Genomic DNA, 20,349 nt, shown 5'->3' with positions numbered 1-20,349 from the left:
ATTGGAAATCTCATTTATATTTGGGAGCACATGCAATCTGTTTTGCATTTGAGCTCGACATTTTGAATCTTGGAAATTGAGAAGAAATATCTGTGAATGTAATATTAATATTGTAATATTCATTATATCTACAAACCTACATAAAATGTAATGTCCTGGTATTGTTCTGTCTCTATCTGACTCATGTGTGCGTCACAATACACCTCATCTTGAGGTCTTCTTATGTGATGAACTGCTTGGCTTCTGCCACTTTCCAATTCAGTTCCTTGCTTGCAAAAGCAAGTAGGATGAGGTCTGCGGTTGTATTGTGTTCTCAGTGTGATAATTCCCTCTTTATTTCCCCATAGTAATGAACCAAACAGTTGATTTCTGACAGCTGCAATAAACTTCAAGGGCAAATGTATAAAATTTAGTTTTTGCACACTCGATGCAAAGGGATACAACAGTTGTCAGGTCATATCATGGGTAATCAAATTTCCCTTAATCTTTTGAAATGAGTTTATTCATACAATAAAAAGATGCTGTAGGTTTCGGTGCTTATGGTAGCAAATAAATGCATATTAAACTGTAAAAGACCAAATTACAACGTTTTTGGCACAAACAACATAACTAACCGTTTTAGTGGACCTCAGGAAGAAATTAAATGAAAAATGTGTGCTCCGACCCCTTTAATACAGTTTTTATACTGCTTTATTTCTTTTGTAAACTTAAATAACAGCTAGTAGTTTAGCTGTTGTTCAAGTACTTTTTAAAGGAAGCATGTATATTAAACCCATCTGTGTGTGTATTTCTAATATCCTGGCTGTATTGTCACGCTACAGATCCTCCACAAGACAACGGAGGTTCAGAAATCTTGAAATACCTCTTAGAGATTTCAGAAGGAAATTCTGATGGTATGTATTAATATATGCAACACCGATATGTCACTTTGACACGCTTTGTATTGGTCGCCATCTGTCTGCATGTTTAAGTATATTTTTGTCCTTGGTTAATTACATCTTAATTTTATTCAAAAGTATTTAGACATGCATCTTGTTTTTGTTTTTTTTTCACACGAACCCTTTTGAAAGAACATTGTCCTCACACTGTTACATCTGTCCTATTTTCTTACCCATACTCCATTAGTGCTGTCAGAGCTTTTATTTCTCTAAAAGGAATTTTATATAGACAAAAATACTCAAATACAAAATACAGCTCTTATATGTTCATTGTTACCTTTGTGTTTTATCTGGTAATGATTTCATTAAGCTTTGGGAATAGTTGCATGGATAACGGACTGATATCCAATGTGTCCAGCTGTTTGTCCTGTGGTTGTTTAACTCTTTGATGTCTTGTTTTCTGTAGCCAATCAGTGGGACATTACCTACAGTGGGCCTGCCACAGAGTGTGAGTGTGAGGACTTAATACCTGGCACACTGTACAGACTGCGCACCTGCAGCATCAGCACAGGCGGCCACAGCCAGGTAACAGCTTACGACACATCTGTCCAAATGTGATCCCAAAAGACAGACATTGAGAAAGAATAGAGAATTGTTTGCATACAGAAAAAATGGCTCTATAGTTGCAGGAATAAGTATGTGAATTGTAATTCACAACTATAAATAACGCACAGAAAATGATTAATTTTACAGTGTTTATTGAACACACCATATAAACATTCATAGTGCTGTGTGGGAAACATATGGATTTAATAACTGGATGAACCTCCCTTGGCAGCGGTAACCTCCATTAACCTTTTCTAAATGTTACTGTGCATCAGATCTGCACAAAGTTCGAGGAATTTTCACTTTTTTTTCAGTTCAGCAATATTCTTGAGGTGTCTAGTGTTAGTAATAAAAAAATCAAAACATAGCAATGCTTGTGTGATATTTAAGCAGACTGTGTGTAGTGACTTTCGAAATATAAAGAATGAGATTAAGTTTCATGACCAATTTTGTAGAAATCCAGTCCAATATGCATCATAGAGTGTACGTTACCATTCAAAAGTTTTGGGTCAGTCATTTGTTTTATATATATTTTTGAAAGAAGTCATTTATAATCACCAAGGCTGCATTTATTTGATGAAGAATATAGTAAAATAGTAATATTATGAAATATATTTTCATTTTAAAAGAACTGCTTTTTAATATATAAAACAACTATTTTAATATATTCTATAATATACTGTATAATGTAATTTTTATTCCTGTGATGGTGAAGCTGAATTTTCAGCAGCCATCTATCATCCTGACTTCAGTGTCACTTGATCCTTAAGAAATCATTCTAATATGCTGATTTGCTGCTCAAAAAAACGTTTTTATTATTATCAATGTTAGAAGTGGTTGTATTGCTTAATATTTTTGTGGAAACTAACAGCATTTATTTGAAATGGAAGTCCTTTGAATGTTGTTACTTCACTTTTGATCACTTTAATGTTTCCTTGCTGAATAAAAATATTTTTCTTTAAAAAAAAAAAAAGTCCTCAATCTTTTGAATGGTAGTGTAAAACACCTACTTATTTCTGCAGTTATATTTATAAATACATAATTGTTATGCTTGTGTCCCTGTAGTGCTCTGAGAGTCTGCCTGTGCTTACGCTATCTGTTGCTCCAGGACGTTGCCAGCCTCCCAGAATTGTGGGTAAAGCAAAACACAAAGAAGTGCACTTACAATGGGGTAAGATTTTCTGCACACAGTATGTAAACCCACAACATAATTTATTTCTCTCTTTTTCTATGCCTCTCTGTCCTTTCCTGTACAGTACATCACACTTCTGAGAGTTTTCCATTTCTTAGCCTCTTTCATTTCTTGTTTACTTGTATGCATTTTACCGTAATCTTTTATACAAAGTGATGTACAATGCTTTCAAGGCACATTTTTCAGACAATTTCCTTGTGAATCAAAGCCACAATGTTGCTAACACCATACTTTCCCAGTTACAGTATCAAGAAACCGCATTTAGTTGATCATTTCCATTCTCCCGAGATCTCTGCAGTTTCTGATTTATTTCTGATGATGTGAAATTACATTTCACCAAGCCTCTCTGTGGCATTCACCCAATGCCACAAAACCCCTTTGTCATATCCAGAAATAGCTTAAGATCAATATTTCCACCATTTTTGCTACATTTCCTCAATGTAACATTATCAGCTTGCACATATTTGCCAGTACTGGACTAGAATGATGCTCTTGCAGTGCACTTGACTCACTGACTCCCTGTGCCTGAGCTATCGCTTTGGAGTTAATAGCCAAACACCCTCAGTGGGGAGTGAATTCTGGGTATAATGGGAGCTCCATTGTTGAGCTGCTGATTCCAGACTTTTAAGTGAACACTCTGGATTCAGGCTTTTGGACAATAATCTTTGATCTGAAGTTGTAAAGCTGTAATTTGGTCTGCCTTAAAAGAACCCCTTACTTTTATTATAAAAGATGAAATGAACCTGTAATCCCTGCCCTTTTAACTCGTTGTTGTACTGAAGGGCTTTGTCTCTCTCCTTCTTTTCAGACTGTCCCTCCTCTGAGGGGGCATGTGAGGTGAGTGAGTACAGTTTGGAAATGAGGGAGGGAGAGTCTGAGCCTGCCGAGGTCTATCACGGCTCTGATCTGGAGTGCACTGTGGGCAGTCTGCTCCCCGGCGCCACCCATAGCTTCCGCCTGCGTGCTGCCAACGAGGCAGGGGTGAGTGACAAATTAGGAATCTAATATTAAGAGATTCACTGATGCCCAGAACTACAGTACACATTTTCATTAACTAGTCAATGGGTTGTCATAACTAGTTGACTAGTCTGTCCAAAGGACTACTGCCAGGCTAACATACCAGTCTAACAGCATGCTAAAATTTTCTCAGAGCTTATGTGATTCAGAATTAATTTTTAAATTAATGCAAATTCATCAACCTCACTAATTGACCATCCTGACCTATCCCTACCATTACTTTATCGCATTGCTTGTCTAAACCAGACAATAATTATTTGAAATAAATATGTTGTATCCCTTTGAAATAATTATTTGAGATAAATATGATGTAAAAGTCAAAATTAAGACATAGTTTTGACTGTCAAATTATTTTTTGCCTCATAATTTAAACTGTTTAAGTCATAAATGTGACTTCTAATGTCATAAAGTCAACTTTATCATAATTATGACACTTCGTTTTATAATTGTGACTTTTTATGTCATAATTTCGGTTATGAAATTTTACCGAATTTCTTACAATTTCAATGTCTTACAATTTCAATTTTGTATGTCATAATTTTGATGTTAGATCTCCTAATTATGTCTGTTTATGTCATAATTATGAATTACCAAAGCATGATTTTTTTCTTATATAGCAGAAATGGGCTTTCATAGATATCTCTCCAGCTTCTCCAAGGATTTCTCTTTCTGTCAGTATGACAGTGTTTAATCCATCAGTGTTCAGGGAGGCAGAGATCAGCCCTAGCTGTCTAACTTTTTCTTTGCTCGAATTAAGTACCTTTCCCTGTCTCTTTTCCAGGAGTGTTAATACAGCATTCAGAGTAAGCACTAGAGCCTGAGGAGAGAATTTAATCCTCTTCTCTGTTTACTTTTCATTGTTTGCTTGAGACAAACTCCCACAAGTGAAGAATCGATATGTGTCACATCAGATTGCACTACTGGAAACATGCTTTGATTTCACAAGGATGTAATGCAAGATTGTTTTGGGGTTTTATTTGTTTCGGTCTTGTTTGTTTTTCACGTTTTATTTGGATAGAAATAAACTTGGTTGCATATGAAACATTTCATGTCATGTAGTGAATGTTAATTTGCACTTCTTTGTCTCTTTGTCTCTCTTTTCTTATGCTTACAGTATGGGCAATACTCTGAACCAACAGAAATAACAACCGCAGCTGGTCCTCCGAGCCAGTGTGCGGCGCCATCCCTCACCCTAATGTCCAATACCTGTGTGCTGGTCAGCTGGGAGGTAATTTATCATATTTAAAGCAGACCTATCATTAAAAGTACATGGGTTTTACATAAACACACTCAACAACACTGTCAGTATTGACGTTCAGATGAGCTGAAGTACCCAATCGGTCAATAATTCATTTATGCCTCTTTCAGAGTCCAGAGAGCTCAGGGGCCGACATCTCTGAGTACCGTCTGGAGTGGGGCCGAGAGGAAGAGCCCATGGAGCTGATCTACTGTGGCCCTGACACGCAGTGTGAGATCTCAGACCTGACACCTGCTACTCATTACTACTGCAGACTACAGGTATTACTGTCACTTAACAAGTCTGGTACAATTTATTGTTAATGTGAAGAGTTTGGTTGAGGCAATTTTATAAATTTCACCTTTCTTTTACTTTCATAATGCCTTTTTTAATGCCTACTTTTGTTTATAAGGTTCAGTGCCCTGGGAGTAGGAAAGTGTAAATAACTCATTACTGAATTATGTTATTTTATTAGATTTAAAAAAATTATCGTGCGTCATTCTAGTGCAGCCTGAATACAGAATTAGAAAACTTGAATAAACTTTGGATAGATTTTTGTGCCATATTTAACGTAATTAGCATTTGCTCTTGTCTATTTTAGCATATTTAATTGAGTAGAGTAGTACAAGTGTCATTAACTGTATCATCGTGTGCAGTGAGGCTGTAAAAAAGTCATTATTCTTTAAATAAATGAGCTGGTGTTACTCATGTCGAGATGATATTATATGGTGAGGATTAACAGCGTAATTATTACTATAATCATTTTTATTTATTAGGAAATGTAGTCAAGCAGCTCAAAATGTTTTACTGAATTGGATTAAGACATAAATATGTTTATTAATATATATTTAAAAAATGTTGGTTGATGAACTAAAACAGATGAAGTTTCTGTTAATATATCAGTCAGTTTAATCCAAAAATGTTTTACATCTTTTTTTTTGGTGGCATTTATCATTATTGCACAACACATTAGGGTTATCAGTGGATTAAAATATTTAATTGTGATTAATACATTATGCACTAACACATTTAGTTCCTTTTTAGAGAAAGGACATTAAATAACAGGCCTGTTTGTAATTACTAACTTTGGCAATTTGTGTGGATGCCACAATACAGTGTCGTTATTTGTCATTTACTGATCATTTTTTTAGAAATGAATCAACCGGTCATAACTATGAATTAAATAAATGTGAAAAGCTTTGACGGCTAACTTTTAACATTATGAAATATCTATTCAGTTTATGGAACTTTGTCCCCTGTTTCAAGGCGGCGAATCAGGCTGGTGCAGGACCGTACAGTGATCATGTGAGCTGTCAGACCCCCGCCACCATACCCGACCCCATCTCAGTGTTGTGTGTACTTGAGCACGACCCTACAGAAAGTGGCGTCTACACACCTTCCACTTGCCTGGCTTTGAAATGGGATGAGCCCTGCAACAATGGAGCGGAGATCACATCTTACACTCTTAAACTGGGAGAGCAGCTCATCAGCCTGGGCACCAGCACCTGCTATGTGCTACAGAACCTACAGCCTGACAGTGAATACAGGTATGTACACACACACCGTTCTGTTCACTAGATCACATTCATCTGGTGATTTACATAAGCACTTCTGCGATATGGGAAAACAGTGTTAACTAATAACTACTTAGCTTTCCGATTCCCTCTGAGCCAAAACTGTGTCCTGCGGGGAGTAGTTACACTCCATCTCAGGTCTCATTTGCATTCTGCAAAGTTGTCCATTTCAGCGAAGCGTGACGCCACAACCGCATCACCCCTGCTGCCTGTTTCCTCCCCCTGCCCAGGAGAACAGTGGGTAAACAGCAGCGTGTTAATGATGCTAATCGGAAGCTAATGAAAAGAGAAGGCCAGAGGGCAGAGTTTGTGTGTGCATCTACGAAGTGTCGACCATAACAGGACATCTATCCCTGCATGGGGCCTCCACAGCGCACATATAAGTGTCTTCATCAGCCAGCTTATGCAACCCATGTTTTTGTCTGAGAGCTTTGATTATGGCCTTTAAATTAGTAATCTGCGTGGGACTGATTTTTCCAGTTTCATCCCACTTTCCTCTGACTCCTGCAGATTGTTACTCGTCGTCAACCTGCCATTTAAAAGTTTGGGGTCAGTAAGATTTTTTTTTCAGAAGAAATTAATACTTTTATTCAGCAAGGATGCATTAAATTGTTAAAAATTAGGATAAAGACTTGTGTTACAGAAGATATCTATTTCAAATAAATGCTGTTCTTTTGAACTTTCTATTCACTTAAGAATCAATGCAACTGTTTTCAACATTGATAATAATGAGAAATGTTTCTTGAGCACCATATCAGCATATTAGAATGATTTCTGAAGGATCATGTGACACTGAAGACTGGAGTAATTCAAATTTACCATCAGAAAAATTTATTTTTAAAATAAATTAACAGAACATTATTTTAAATTGTAATAATATTTCACAATATTATAATTTTTACTGTAATTTTGATTAAAAAGGCAGATTTCATGAGCATAAGAGACTTTCAAAACTTTTTAACTCTACTCTAGGTCTTGTTACAGATTCTCAATATTCTCATTAATAAAACAGAGAAAATAAAGCATGTCTGCATTTACACTAAGCACCATAAATTTACATTTTGAAACACAAATCACTGCTTCTTAAATTTACAATAAACGCCAAATTTTACTAAATTTGTAAACGTAAATTTGAACTATATGGTGGAATATTAAACTATTTAAATGTAGCTTACTCGGATTAAACTCTGTTTTGAAAATCTGGGTTGTAAATACTCTTTCAGAAAGAGATTGGACCTCTCTGTAGATTAGATTTTTTTTAATACATCTCTACAATTTTTTTTGTGTGTGTGTGTTTTATATTTCACTTACTATTCCCGCCATGTTCAGTATTCATGTGCAGGGAAGATCAGGGTTTATTTTCTAGTTATGGTTGACCTTTCCATTTCCATGTTGTCCATCTGTTGCATTTGTCTGCTGTTGGACTTCCTCTTCGTTAGCATTCTCAGCCATGCATCATGCCCCACTGTTTTATTTTTCCGACACTGTTCATGGAACAGTAATAATATATATGGCCCACATTATTTATTTATTTATTTTAAATTTTTTTGAATGGTTTTTTTTTTTTATTATTCATTGATTGCTTTTGGATTTTAGAAGCAAAACCAAAGGCAGGAGTCCACTTGCAGATTTCATTATCTGTTAGCAGACTATCTCAGTAATCTCTTGCCAGTGTTCTGACTAGTCTAATAGCAGTGTAACCTTTGTTATTTACCCTGCTCATACAAAGAAGCTGAGTTTCTTTATGCTCAGTATATTTAATAGATCTTATTCAAACAAATGGTTTAGGCTAGTAATGTCACAAATTTGCTTTGTGATCAGTGACTTAAAAAAATAATGAGAATCTTAAATATGGTTCCAGGTTAAAGTGAAAATAAGATTTTGAATCTCAGATTTTTGATGTGGCCTAAGACTTTCGAACCCCACTGTATATGAATCAGGACCAGATATTTTTGAGCCAGGCCCGGCGTGAAGCAGACTGTATGTTCATTTGATCTCTCCTAGATTGATTATGTCTTTTGTCATTAGGGGCGTACTAATGAAATCTCTTGAAAGGTTAAAGTATGTTTTGTTTTCAGTTAAATGCCAACCAAACAGTCTGGTGTTGTGGAAGAGCTGCTGTTAATTCCAGTCCAGACTCCCCAACTCTCCAATTTTTTTTTAAACCCAGAAATTGATTTTGGTTCTATTTGATTCAATAATATGACAAGGCATTATCCTTGAATGATGGGCTTCTACACCAAGCACTTTCAGCCGACAAATATAAATTTGATTGAGCTTAGCAAGGTGAAAGTTAAGGAAGTTATTTGCATCCCCAAGTGAGCGAAACTCAAGCATGACGTGGCTTATTACTTATTATAGTGGCAGTGAGTGAAGAGATGGACCACATCTCATTTCACATCGAGGCTGAGTCAGGTGAAGCTGGGTAAAACGAGAAGTATTTTCAGAGAAAAGCCCATTTTAGCTGGATTTTGTTGTTTGTTGTAATAAATGCAAATAATATCATATATTTAAAATTGTATTTATGTACATATGTGTGTGTAAATATATTTGTGTTGTGCCATGGAAAATGCCATGAAGTGTTTCACATGGTTAACAGCAAAGCAAGGGCACATCTGTTGGCCTGTTGATAAACATATGTGAAACCCTTGCACTCCATTGATACATTCATATTCAGATGAAGTTGCTCATATGAGTGTCATCTGTTCACCTCCTGCATGAACGGCAGCTGTAAGCGAAGGCGACATGTTGTGTTTTTAACACATGAACATTAATGAGTCTAGTATAGTGAGTCACATTAGCTCTGTTATTGATGATACCATGTGTCTCTGTTGACATTTGTTGTGTTATGAAAACAAATGCAAATCCACATACGTTGCAGTGCAGTTCAGCGGTGACATGAAGTAAACAAGTTGCTTAGCTTTCTTGCTTTTGGAAACAACACAAGTACCTTGTTTAGCTGTTCTGAACCGACCTGGTCAATTTCGTAGCCATCATGTCTTTAAAGACTCAGTGCTGTTCTTCTGAAAAGAATGGCTACTTAATTTAATGGCGTTAAACGTGTAGTAAAGCTACACTTTTCATAGTTAGCTGCATTACGAGTTAAAAATGTATAACTGCATTGAAGATACTAAAGAGAGCATTATCTTTTTAATTACATCATTAAAACCGATTGTATGATTTAATGATCACGTTTTATGGGGTACTAAAATAATGAGGATTTCAATTAGGCTGACAGCATTAACTCTGAACACTTTAGTGACAATTATAACTGAACATGCACTAATACACTTAACTAAATCAAAAAGTGATAAACAGTTTAGATTAAACAAAATATTTGTTTGTTCCACAAAAAAAATGATTTTTTTTTTAACCTGGCACTATCAGGATTTCAATTAGACAATTTTCTGAACTGAACACTTTCAGTTGTATTTAGTGGGGGGAAAAAAAGTCTAAAAAGATCTGATTAAACACAAAATATTTGTTTGTTCTACAAACAAAATGCTTAATGTTTCAAAATGCTTCTTGGAGCATTGAGTTGTTTTGTTGTGTTGTGTTGTGTTGTGTTTCGTTGTGTTTTGTGCTTTGTTGTGTGTTGTTTTGTTGTGTTTTGCTGTGTTTCGTTTTGTTGTGATTTGTTTTGTTTGTTTGTTTTGTTGTGTTCTATTTTGTTGAATCTCTTAAATGAGTCAGACATCCCAAATGCTACTGAGTGAGGACTTCTAGGAAAATGTGTGTAATTATTGTCTCTGCTCACTCAAAGCTTGCAATATAATGTGTGGCATATGACATGTTGCTGAAAGGTTTTGATGAAAGAGCAGGTTTATTAAGAATTACATTCTTAATAAGTTATTGATTTACGCCTCAAAGCTGCTTTGTCTCAATCAGGAGGTCTTGTGGTAAAGGTCAGGTAAAGTCTATCATGCTTATCCTTGAAGCTTAATATCACCTTGCTGCTGGCTCTTGTAATGCCATGACTGTTGTTATGTTTTTTTTTTGTGACACACATGCACGAAAATGTAATTTATAGTAGCCAAACTGAAATATTACCTTTGAGTAGTAAGGAAGAATTTCCTACTGAGCCCATCAATCACACTGCTCTATCTGATGGTAGTCAGAGGTTTTCAGTCTCAGGCTTTTTCTTTCTATATATCATGTAGGATTAGTAGGAGTGACCAAAATCTTATTTACCCTTACTGTGATATAAAAAAATTATTATAGACAGTAATTGTGATATATCATTGTAGTTTTGGAGGATGATAATGCTTTTTTTTATAATACAATAGACAAAATACTTTTATATAACATAAGGCAGTCCTGCTCACCGATAGCAGCACAAATAGAAACTCTATATCTGTAGCAGTTTACACATTTCTAGCTCTGCACCATATACAGGTCAAATCGTCCAGCCCTGAAGATCACCTGATGTGCATGTTTTAAATGAGACTCTCTGTGCTGTGTCAGTTTGCAGATTCAGGCAGTGAATGAGATTGGTGCCAGTCCCTTCTGCCCTCCCCTGCTGGCCCGCACAAGGCCACTGCCCCCTGTCCCGCCCCGACTAGAGTGCACTGCCGCTGGACCCCAGAGCCTCAAACTCAAGTGGGGAGACAGCAGCAATGCCAAGAGCCTGCTTGGAGAAGAGATGGTCTACAACTTGCAGATGGAGGACAAGAACAGAAGGTCAGTTCATCTCGATTACACCTCATAAACGACAATAGATGCGCCGCTAAGAGGAAAATTGAATTCATTTTGAAAGCGCACTGTGAGCAGTAATGTAATTTAGTCAAGGTGAACTGTCATTAGATGGCAGCAATATTTTGGCATTACAGGTATATAATTTATTTTTAAACTTTTTAGCTTGTATGTTTTTTTTAGTTGTTTATAGCTCAACAACTGAAAGCTGTCATCCTATAGAAATTAGTGCTTTGAGATGTAATTAATGTTATAGGTCTTTAGGCCTTACTATTATATACATACCTGTAGATTGGCCAGGCCACTGCATTTTTAACCTCCCCGAGTTTCAGTTTGGCTCACATCCTAATTTAATTGTAACTGTTGATTGTTTTCTTTGGCAGAATGGTGTTTTGGCAGTATTTGTGAGCGGGCAACAGGCCTGACAGATGGACATTTAATAGAAAATATAATGAATTCCCCAACCGACACTGTCGGAAATCCTTTGTGTTAGACTGGTTAATTTTCTAATTATTTTAATGATTCTCTTTAGCCAGTAACAGTTTTTCTACAAGGGGAGACATGATTAAAGCATTCATCTTTAACAAACATGTACCAAAGGTGTATATAGTTTATAAATACTCTTTATATAGTTTATATATGCTCTTCACTTTCAAAAGTTTAGAGTGAGTATGATTTTTTTTAAATCTTTGAACATTGGAAGTCTCTTGATGCTCACAAAGGCTGTATTTATTTGAAGAAAAATACAAAAATACAGTCATATTGTGAAATATTACTATAATTCAAAATAACTAGTTTTCTATTTTAATATATTTTAAAATGTTATTTATTCTTGTGTTGGCAATTACTCCAGTCTTCAGTGTCACATGATCCTTCAGAAATCGTTCTAATATGCTCATTTGCTGCTCGAGAAACATTTCTTAATGTTTTTACATTTTAAATTGTTCTTAAACCGTTTTATGCATCCTGAAATTTCTGAATAAAAGTATTACTTAAAAAATATCTAACTGACCCCAAACTTTTAAACTTTTAGGTGATGTTTTCAGATACTTGTTGTGGACCCTCTTGGTGATGTTATTAAGGCTTTTCTGGGATTCATTTGTTTATTGCATCTTATTCATGTGTAAAGACTGAAAGATACTAAATGAAATGTCATAGTCATAAACAGAGGGCTAACAATTGGTAGCATAATGTCCCCTTGACTTTGTGTGTTAGTCCTGATCAAATTATAGCAATAAGCATATTTACTAAAGGCCTAAGATCCAATTGCCATCATCAGTGTGCATTAGATTGTTCTTTTTTTTTTTTTTTTGCTATGTTAACAATTATTGATTCAGCTGCTTAATCAAAATTAGATGCCAACTGCACAGTCGGGACAGACTAGATTCAGCATGGCTCTGAAATGGACTCGTAATCGTTCTGCTATTACACGTTTTATTTCTGGTCAGATTGCCATAGTAACCATAAATGTACTATCCATCAAACCAACAATAGCAGCTATTGTATCCAAGCACTTCTCTGTGGACTCTGCCCTTGTTCTTGTTTTCTTACTCTTTGAAAAACCCTTTCTTCTGGAGTTTATTTTATAATTCAGTAGGTGATCTGTTACTGCGTGTTGGAGCTTGAAACAAAAGACTGTGCTTAGTACTATTCCTTTATATGCACGTAAAAAACTATCAATCCAAGCCAGCATTTCAACACAGACTTGGATGATGAAGAGAGTTTGATGGGCTAAAGTGATAATATTAAATACGAACTGCTGGTCAATGGTCCGTTACCTTCATCTTATTAGTCAGACATCGAGCTGGCAGGAGTTTCTTGAGATTGGCAAAATATCTCTGGAAGCAGTCATTAAATAGCAGCTGCTGCTTTGTTCTCTGTTTTGACCTGAGTTGTTTGTGTAAAGACTGATGGTGTTGCGCTAGGACAGGACATGACATGAGGATACCCAGAGCTCACTGCCAATACCTGAAATTTCTACCTAATTTATTGTAATTGAGACCAAAAAAAGGTTAAATTAAAGTTTGAAAGTCTGGGGCTGGTCTACAATGTCATTAAGCCCTTTGTTTGTCTTAGAAACACACAAATGGGCATAAAGAGCATTCTTTTACAGTTTGTGGTTGTTTTATTGACTTTTTTGGTTTTTAGACAAATGTAAACTGGTAACAATTGTCAACTAAAATCAACAAAGCAGTTAATAAAATAAATTGTTTGGATGTTAAAAATGGATATGCACTACCATTCAAAACTTTAAAAAGTACTCTTTTTTTTTTTTTTTCTCAAAAATTAATACTTTTTTCAGCAAGGATGTATTAGATTTATCAAAAACAATAAAGACTTGTACATTATTACCAAACAAAATCTATTTAATATAAATGCTGTTCTTTTGAACTTTCCATTCATCCTAAAAATAATAACAGTTTACTAAAGATATTAAGCAGCACAACTGTCTTCAACATTGATGATAATTAAAAATTCATGAGCACGAAATCAGCATATTAGAATGATTTCTGAAGAATCATGTGATACTAAAGATTGGAGTAACAGCTGCTGAAAATTCAGCTTTGCCAACACATGAAAAAAAGTATATATTAGAATATATTAAAATAGAAAATAGTTAATTTTATATTGTAATAATATTCCATAATGTTACTGTTTTACTGTGTTTTGATCAAATAAATGCAGCCTTAATGGGAGCAAGAGAATCTTTCAAAAACTGTAAAAATAAAAACAACAAAAAAAACACCAACCCTAAACTTTTGATTGGAGCCAAGTTTAAATAACACACCATTAACATAAATGAAATGTTTATGTGTTAGGTTTGTCACAATCTACAGAGGCCCAAGCCACACATATAAGGTACAGCGACTAAATGAGTCGAGCAGCTACTGTCTCAGGATTCAAGCTGTGAGCGAGGCAGGAGAGGGCCTTTTCTCTGAAGTACACACCTTCCATACGACCAAGTCTGTTCCTCCAGCTCTCAAGGGTAAAGTATATTTATACAAGAATATTTGCACATTGTTCCATGCCACATGTGTTCATGTACTGGATGGGCACTTATTTGATGCTTATACAGCTAAACTTGTGTATTATCTTTTAGCTCCCAAAGTGGTACAGATGGAAGGGAATGTGTGTGAGGTGAGCTGGGAGAGCATTCCACCAATGAGAGGAGACCCCATCATCTACATCCTACAGGTGCTGGTGGGCCGGGAGTCTGATTACAAACAGGTGAGATTCCATTTTTTTATGGTTAGCCAGTGATTAATCTCATAACTTTTATAATTTATCTAACACCAAACACTGCATTGCATTCATAGTAAAATGTATATATTATGACACAGGACAGAGATATCATATGCAACAGTGCTCTTTAGTGATCTCATTTGCATAAAAAAAAACATACATTCTATATTTCTATGAAAATGAAATTAGAATTCTGTTACATATAATTCGGTAGTCCTTTCATCATTGAGATGATGCTAAATTTCTCCAAATCTGTTCAGATGAAGAAACAAACTCATCTACAGTATATTTTGGATGGCTGAGGGTTCATTTTCAGCAAATTCTGGGTGAACTATGCCTTCAACAATCATATGTGATTATTTTTTAATTAATTTCATTTAACTTTAATTTTTATTAATATATCCACACCTATAGGCAAAACAGTAAATGCGTGAAGTTTCTTGCTTTTTTTTTTTTTTTCTCAAAAATTAATACTTTTTTCAGCAAGGATGTATTAGATTTATCAAAAACAATAAAGACTTGTACATTATTACCAAACAAAATCTATTTAATATAAATGCTGTTCTTTTGAACTTTCCATTCATCCTAAAAATAATAACAGTTTACTAAAGATATTAAGCAGCACAACTGTCTTCAACATTGATGATAATTAAAAATTCATGAGCACGAAATCAGCATATTAGAATGATTTCTGAAGAATCATGTGATACTAAAGATTGGAGTAACAGCTGCTGAAAATTCAGCTTTGCCAACACATGAAAAAAAGTATATATTAGAATATATTAAAATAGAAAATAGTTAATTTTATATTGTAATAATATTCCATAATGTTACTGTTTTACTGTGTTTTGATCAAATAAATGCAGCCTTAATGGGAGCAAGAGAATCTTTCAAAAACTGTAAAAATAAAAACAACAAAAAAAACACCAACCCTAAACTTTTGATTGGAGCCAAGTTTAAATAACACACCATTAACATAAATGAAATGTTTATGTGTTAGGTTTGTCACAATCTACAGAGGCCCAAGCCACACATATAAGGTACAGCGACTAAATGAGTCGAGCAGCTACTGTCTCAGGATTCAAGCTGTGAGCGAGGCAGGAGAGGGCCTTTTCTCTGAAGTACACACCTTCCATACGACCAAGTCTGTTCCTCCAGCTCTCAAGGGTAAAGTATATTTATACAAGAATATTTGCACATTGTTCCATGCCACATGTGTTCATGTACTGGATGGGCACTTATTTGATGCTTATACAGCTAAACTTGTGTATTATCTTTTAGCTCCCAAAGTGGTACAGATGGAAGGGAATGTGTGTGAGGTGAGCTGGGAGAGCATTCCACCAATGAGAGGAGACCCCATCATCTACATCCTACAGGTGCTGGTGGGCCGGGAGTCTGATTACAAACAGGTGAGATTCCATTTTTTTATGGTTAGCCAGTGATTAATCTCATAACTTTTATAATTTATCTAACACCAAACACTGCATTGCATTCATAGTAAAATGTATATATTATGACACAGGACAGAGATATCATATGCAACAGTGCTCTTTAGTGATCTCATTTGCATAAAAAAAAACATACATTCTATATTTCTATGAAAATGAAATTAGAATTCTGTTACATATAATTCGGTAGTCCTTTCATCATTGAGATGATGCTAAATTTCTCCAAATCTGTTCAGATGAAGAAACAAACTCATCTACAGTATATTTTGGATGGCTGAGGGTTCATTTTCAGCAAATTCTGGGTGAACTATGCCTTCAACAATCATATGTGATTATTTTTTAATTAATTTCATTTAACTTTAATTTTTATTAATATATCCACACCTATAGGCAAAACAGTAAATGCGTGAAGTTTCTTGCTAGTCTTTGCAGTGCATTGTTATTCAAGGAAAGGGAAAAAGATCAAGATGTCATCCCCACAGACTAAGTCTGAGATAGAAGCAGGATGATAGGTCTGTGTCCTCTGCCTGAGACTCATAGTATTCTGCAACTGATGTTGATGCCACTGCTGATGGCTTGATAGAGACCAACACCCAGCTCATCTATCATACTTCATACAATTGAAGGAACCAACAGCATGCATTTAAAAGTGGTCTTTAATCTATTTCAGGTTATTTTTCATTGTGATTTGGAGAAATTCTAGTAATACAGGAAAACTGGATACAAGTTTAACCTGATGAAACTTTTGAACTTGCCTTTTTAAGAATCCGTGACTTTTGTGACAGTTGTGTGCAAGTCCCTGGTTTGTCTCAGAGAGAGGATTATTATCATTCACTGCACAAGTGACATTATTGCACAAATTTTTTGTCAGTTCGCTTATAAATGTGCTGTCATTTTGCATTTAGTGGCAACATTAGTAGATCAGCCTGTGAATCGTAAATCCACTGACTGGTTGTGAAGGCCACAAGGCCTCTCTAGGGAGTTGTCCAGAGCAAGCCAATCAGATCCCTTCCTTCACTGGGATATTTTTCAGTTAGGGGCACAAACGCTGCTGTTCTAATGTCTAATGTAGCTGGCATGGCACCTATTACCGTGTTAATGTGCTCCTTGTCCTGTGAGCTGTTAAAATGTATGTGAGAAGTGAGGAGTGTGTTGTTTGCATGTAAAGAGAAGCAAGGGTTTAATGGCAGCAGATGCCATCTCCTGTTTGCTTTGGTTGTAGTGTGTCTGTGTGAACTCGTAACTAGAATACGTCTCCATTTCGCCATCTTATTTATAAAACATGTAAAAGTTACAGAACAAGCAGGGACCCAGTACAAATCCTGTGTGCATCTCAGATCATTTTCACCCAGATAATGCATGTTAACCATACCTTTTTTTCTAAATTCAACCATTTTTTCCCTCTATATAAATTAAAAATAAAACACAAAACACTTAAATCAACTGTTTTAAATGCTACAAGTGAAATTAGGCATCACTGCATTATAATGTACAGAATCAAAAAATGGATATTCAGTTTGAGATATGTTAGATTCATTTTTATTAAATTAGATTCATTTTATATTAACAACTAAAAACGACAATAGTAAAATAAATGTACAAATAAAAGAAATGAGCATGAATAATTAAGCATGATGAATATAAAGGATTGAAAACATAGAAGCTAAGTGATACAAATAGTGAAGCCTTTTTATGCTGTTATATAAAATGTCATCACTCATGGACCTGAATAAACTGTTGTGTTTTGTTGTATTTTATTTTAATTTTTTGTTCTATATTAGATTCAGTTTTATTTTGTCTGCTCATAAGTAATTGGCTTGTGTTTGGCAACTTTCATTAACAGAGACCATTGCCATCTCAGTTTTTACATGCTCTTCTGAACTCAAATGGCATCTGTTTCATTCCTCTCTGCAAATGAAAATCGAAAAATGAAATAGTAGCTGTCAAAAGGGGTTGCTAGAAACAACTTATATGAAGTTTATCTTTTTTAATGCATTATACTGCTGAGAGGGACAGTTTCCAAATGTATTTGCTTAGCATATGTATTTCTTTGATACATTAGTGTTTTTTCTTCGGTCAAATCAAAAGTAGCCTGTGTCTGGTGTGCACTGGAAGCTGAAGTTCTTCTTTTCCTTATTGAAATCAAGTATTTAGTTCTCTCTGGACTAGAGATCGACCGATATATCGATTTACCGATATTTTCCCCGATATTTAAGCATTTTACCATAATTGGATATCGGTTTTGTAATATCGGATTCACCGATAAACGCCGCGTTTTGAGAATTGCGCGCAGGATCGCCATTGCAGCGCGTCTGAGGGGAAACGAGACAACAACAACGGCGTGCAGGTACTTGATATAGTTGCTGTAGTTAGTAAACTTTATTTAACATAACAGCCTGATTATATAAATGCCTGGTATGTAGTTTATGCAGCTTGGCTCTAAGAAATAGAGACCAACTCACGGAGTCACGTAAGATAATCCGTCAAGTCCTGTCCCAATAAAGACGTAACTTTACTTTAATTAAATAATATGCAGCCATGAATGAGCGCATGTTGGAAATAAAAGCGCTGAATTGAATTCTCTCTGTTGTCTGCTCATCGTTAGTCTCGTGAAGTTGGAGTCACGTAGATAATCCGTCAAGATCCTCTCCCAATAAAGACGTAACTTTGCATGAGTTAAATAATACAGCCATGAATGAGCGCATGTTGGAAATAAAAGCGCTGAATTTAATTCTCTCTCTGTTGTATATTTGCTCATCATTAGTCTATAAACGCCGCCATCTTGTGGGCGTTTTGAGAATTGCGCGCAGGATCGCCATTGCAGCGCGTCTGAGGGGAAACGAGACAACAACAACGGCGTGCAGGTACTTGATATAGTTGCTGTAGTTAGTAAACTTTATTTAACATAACAGCCTGATTATATAAATGCCTGGTATGTAGTTTATGCAGCTTGGCTCTAAGAAATAGAGACCAACTCACGGAGTCACGTAAGATAATCCGTCAAGTCCTGTCCCAATAAAGACGTAACTTTACTTTACCTACTAAAACTGTAGTTTAAAATGAAGTTGATATGACTCCTGTCATTTATTTATTTTCTCCATTTGAAAACATTAGACATTCTGAAAGAGGAAAAACCAAAGTGAATTATGTTCTTACTTCACTCAGTCATTTATTTACTTTATAACAGTAAATAAATATCGGTTCTGCATATCGGTTATCGGGCACATAAACATGCAAATAATTGGTATCAGTATCGGTTATAAAATATCAACATCGTTCGATCACTACTCTGGACCTTTTGTACAGGCAATAGGTATTTGGAGGGGGAAAAAGACTCAAATTTTCAGTACAACTTTTCTAAACCGATCGTGCCGTGGCACTTTATCCATGCATCTGGAATAAACAATGAAGGGTCTTAATGTTTAACTCCTGGCTTGGCTGTGCTATTAGAGCTGCATGGTGATATGAAGCTCAGGCACGTTTTCATTTTCACGTTTCATTTGTGTCAACAAAAGAAAATGTCTCCGTCATCTTAGCTGTGAATAAGGAAGGTTACAAAATGTGGGTGGCTTTTTATTGAAATTGAACAGCTGTTGTTTGGCAGCCAAAAGCAGCCACATGTGAAAAGCCTCATCCATAGGAAGTGCTCTGTGTTATACAAGTTAGAAGGGACTTTTCTTCCCACACATGACTTATTTTTCATTTTAATTAAACTTCCATGATGTTTGTTGAATGTTTCTTAGTAACAACGTTTCATGCATGTCATGTAATTCGAAGTATTGTTTTCCTGGTGAAAAGCATCTTTTCTGTTCAGATTTCTTATCTAGACTCTTTTTTTATACCTTTAGAGTGACAAGGTACGCGATACAGTACGACACCAAACGCCATTTCAGCACCGGTTTTGTGGCATTTGTCAACACTACAGGATATGAGAGCTCTGACTTATATTAGGAATGTACCGTACTAAACACTATGATTTTATATGATATTGGCATAGCAAGACAGTACTTTACTTTACTTTACTTTAATAAATGTTGAGATCTCTCCAATATACTTTTTTGGAACTATACTTAATCCTGACAGATTGAATCACTGGCTATAGCCAATCTTTCAAATTAATTTATTTATTTATTTAAAAGCAGTTACATTTATTGGTATTGAATCCTAATAATATTAGTAATCATACTATTAATAATAAATGCAAATGAATAATAATTGAATGCAAATGCTTTAACAAAAATACAAGCTTGACATTTAATTAATTTATTTTTATATTTTTAATTTTTTACAGTTGTATTTGTTTTTTTTACTTTTTATTATCATTATTATTAGTGTTAATAATATTAATAATTAATGTAATGTTATTATACACTGTGTGTGTGTATATATATATATATATATATATTCATACACACACACACACACACACACACACACACACATATATATATATATATATATA

The 20,349-nt window shown here is 35.1% G+C and overlaps 1 protein-coding gene across 1 annotated transcript in view; it reads left to right on the top strand.

Annotated features, from left to right (window-relative positions):
- Positions 1-20,349, top strand: part of LOC107722494 (fibronectin type III domain-containing protein 3B-like) — a 162,181-nt gene that overhangs the window by 132,299 nt on the left and 9,533 nt on the right. The window contains exons 17-26 of the mRNA XM_016530860.1: positions 822-893; positions 1,345-1,463; positions 2,550-2,655; positions 3,485-3,657; positions 4,808-4,921; positions 5,062-5,211; positions 6,197-6,477; positions 10,969-11,184; positions 14,016-14,182; positions 14,297-14,424. Coding sequence (XP_016386346.1) covers positions 822-893; positions 1,345-1,463; positions 2,550-2,655; positions 3,485-3,657; positions 4,808-4,921; positions 5,062-5,211; positions 6,197-6,477; positions 10,969-11,184; positions 14,016-14,182; positions 14,297-14,424 — 1,526 coding nt within the window. The remainder of the gene's footprint in view (positions 1-821; positions 894-1,344; positions 1,464-2,549; positions 2,656-3,484; positions 3,658-4,807; positions 4,922-5,061; positions 5,212-6,196; positions 6,478-10,968; positions 11,185-14,015; positions 14,183-14,296; positions 14,425-20,349) is intronic.

Source organism: Sinocyclocheilus rhinocerous, unplaced genomic scaffold, assembly GCF_001515625.1.
Source record: "Sinocyclocheilus rhinocerous isolate Xijiao unplaced genomic scaffold, SAMN03320098_v1.1 scaffold541, whole genome shotgun sequence".
Taxonomy (NCBI): Eukaryota; Metazoa; Chordata; class Actinopteri; order Cypriniformes; family Cyprinidae; genus Sinocyclocheilus; species Sinocyclocheilus rhinocerous.
This window is presented reverse-complemented; position numbering and strand designations above follow the sequence as displayed.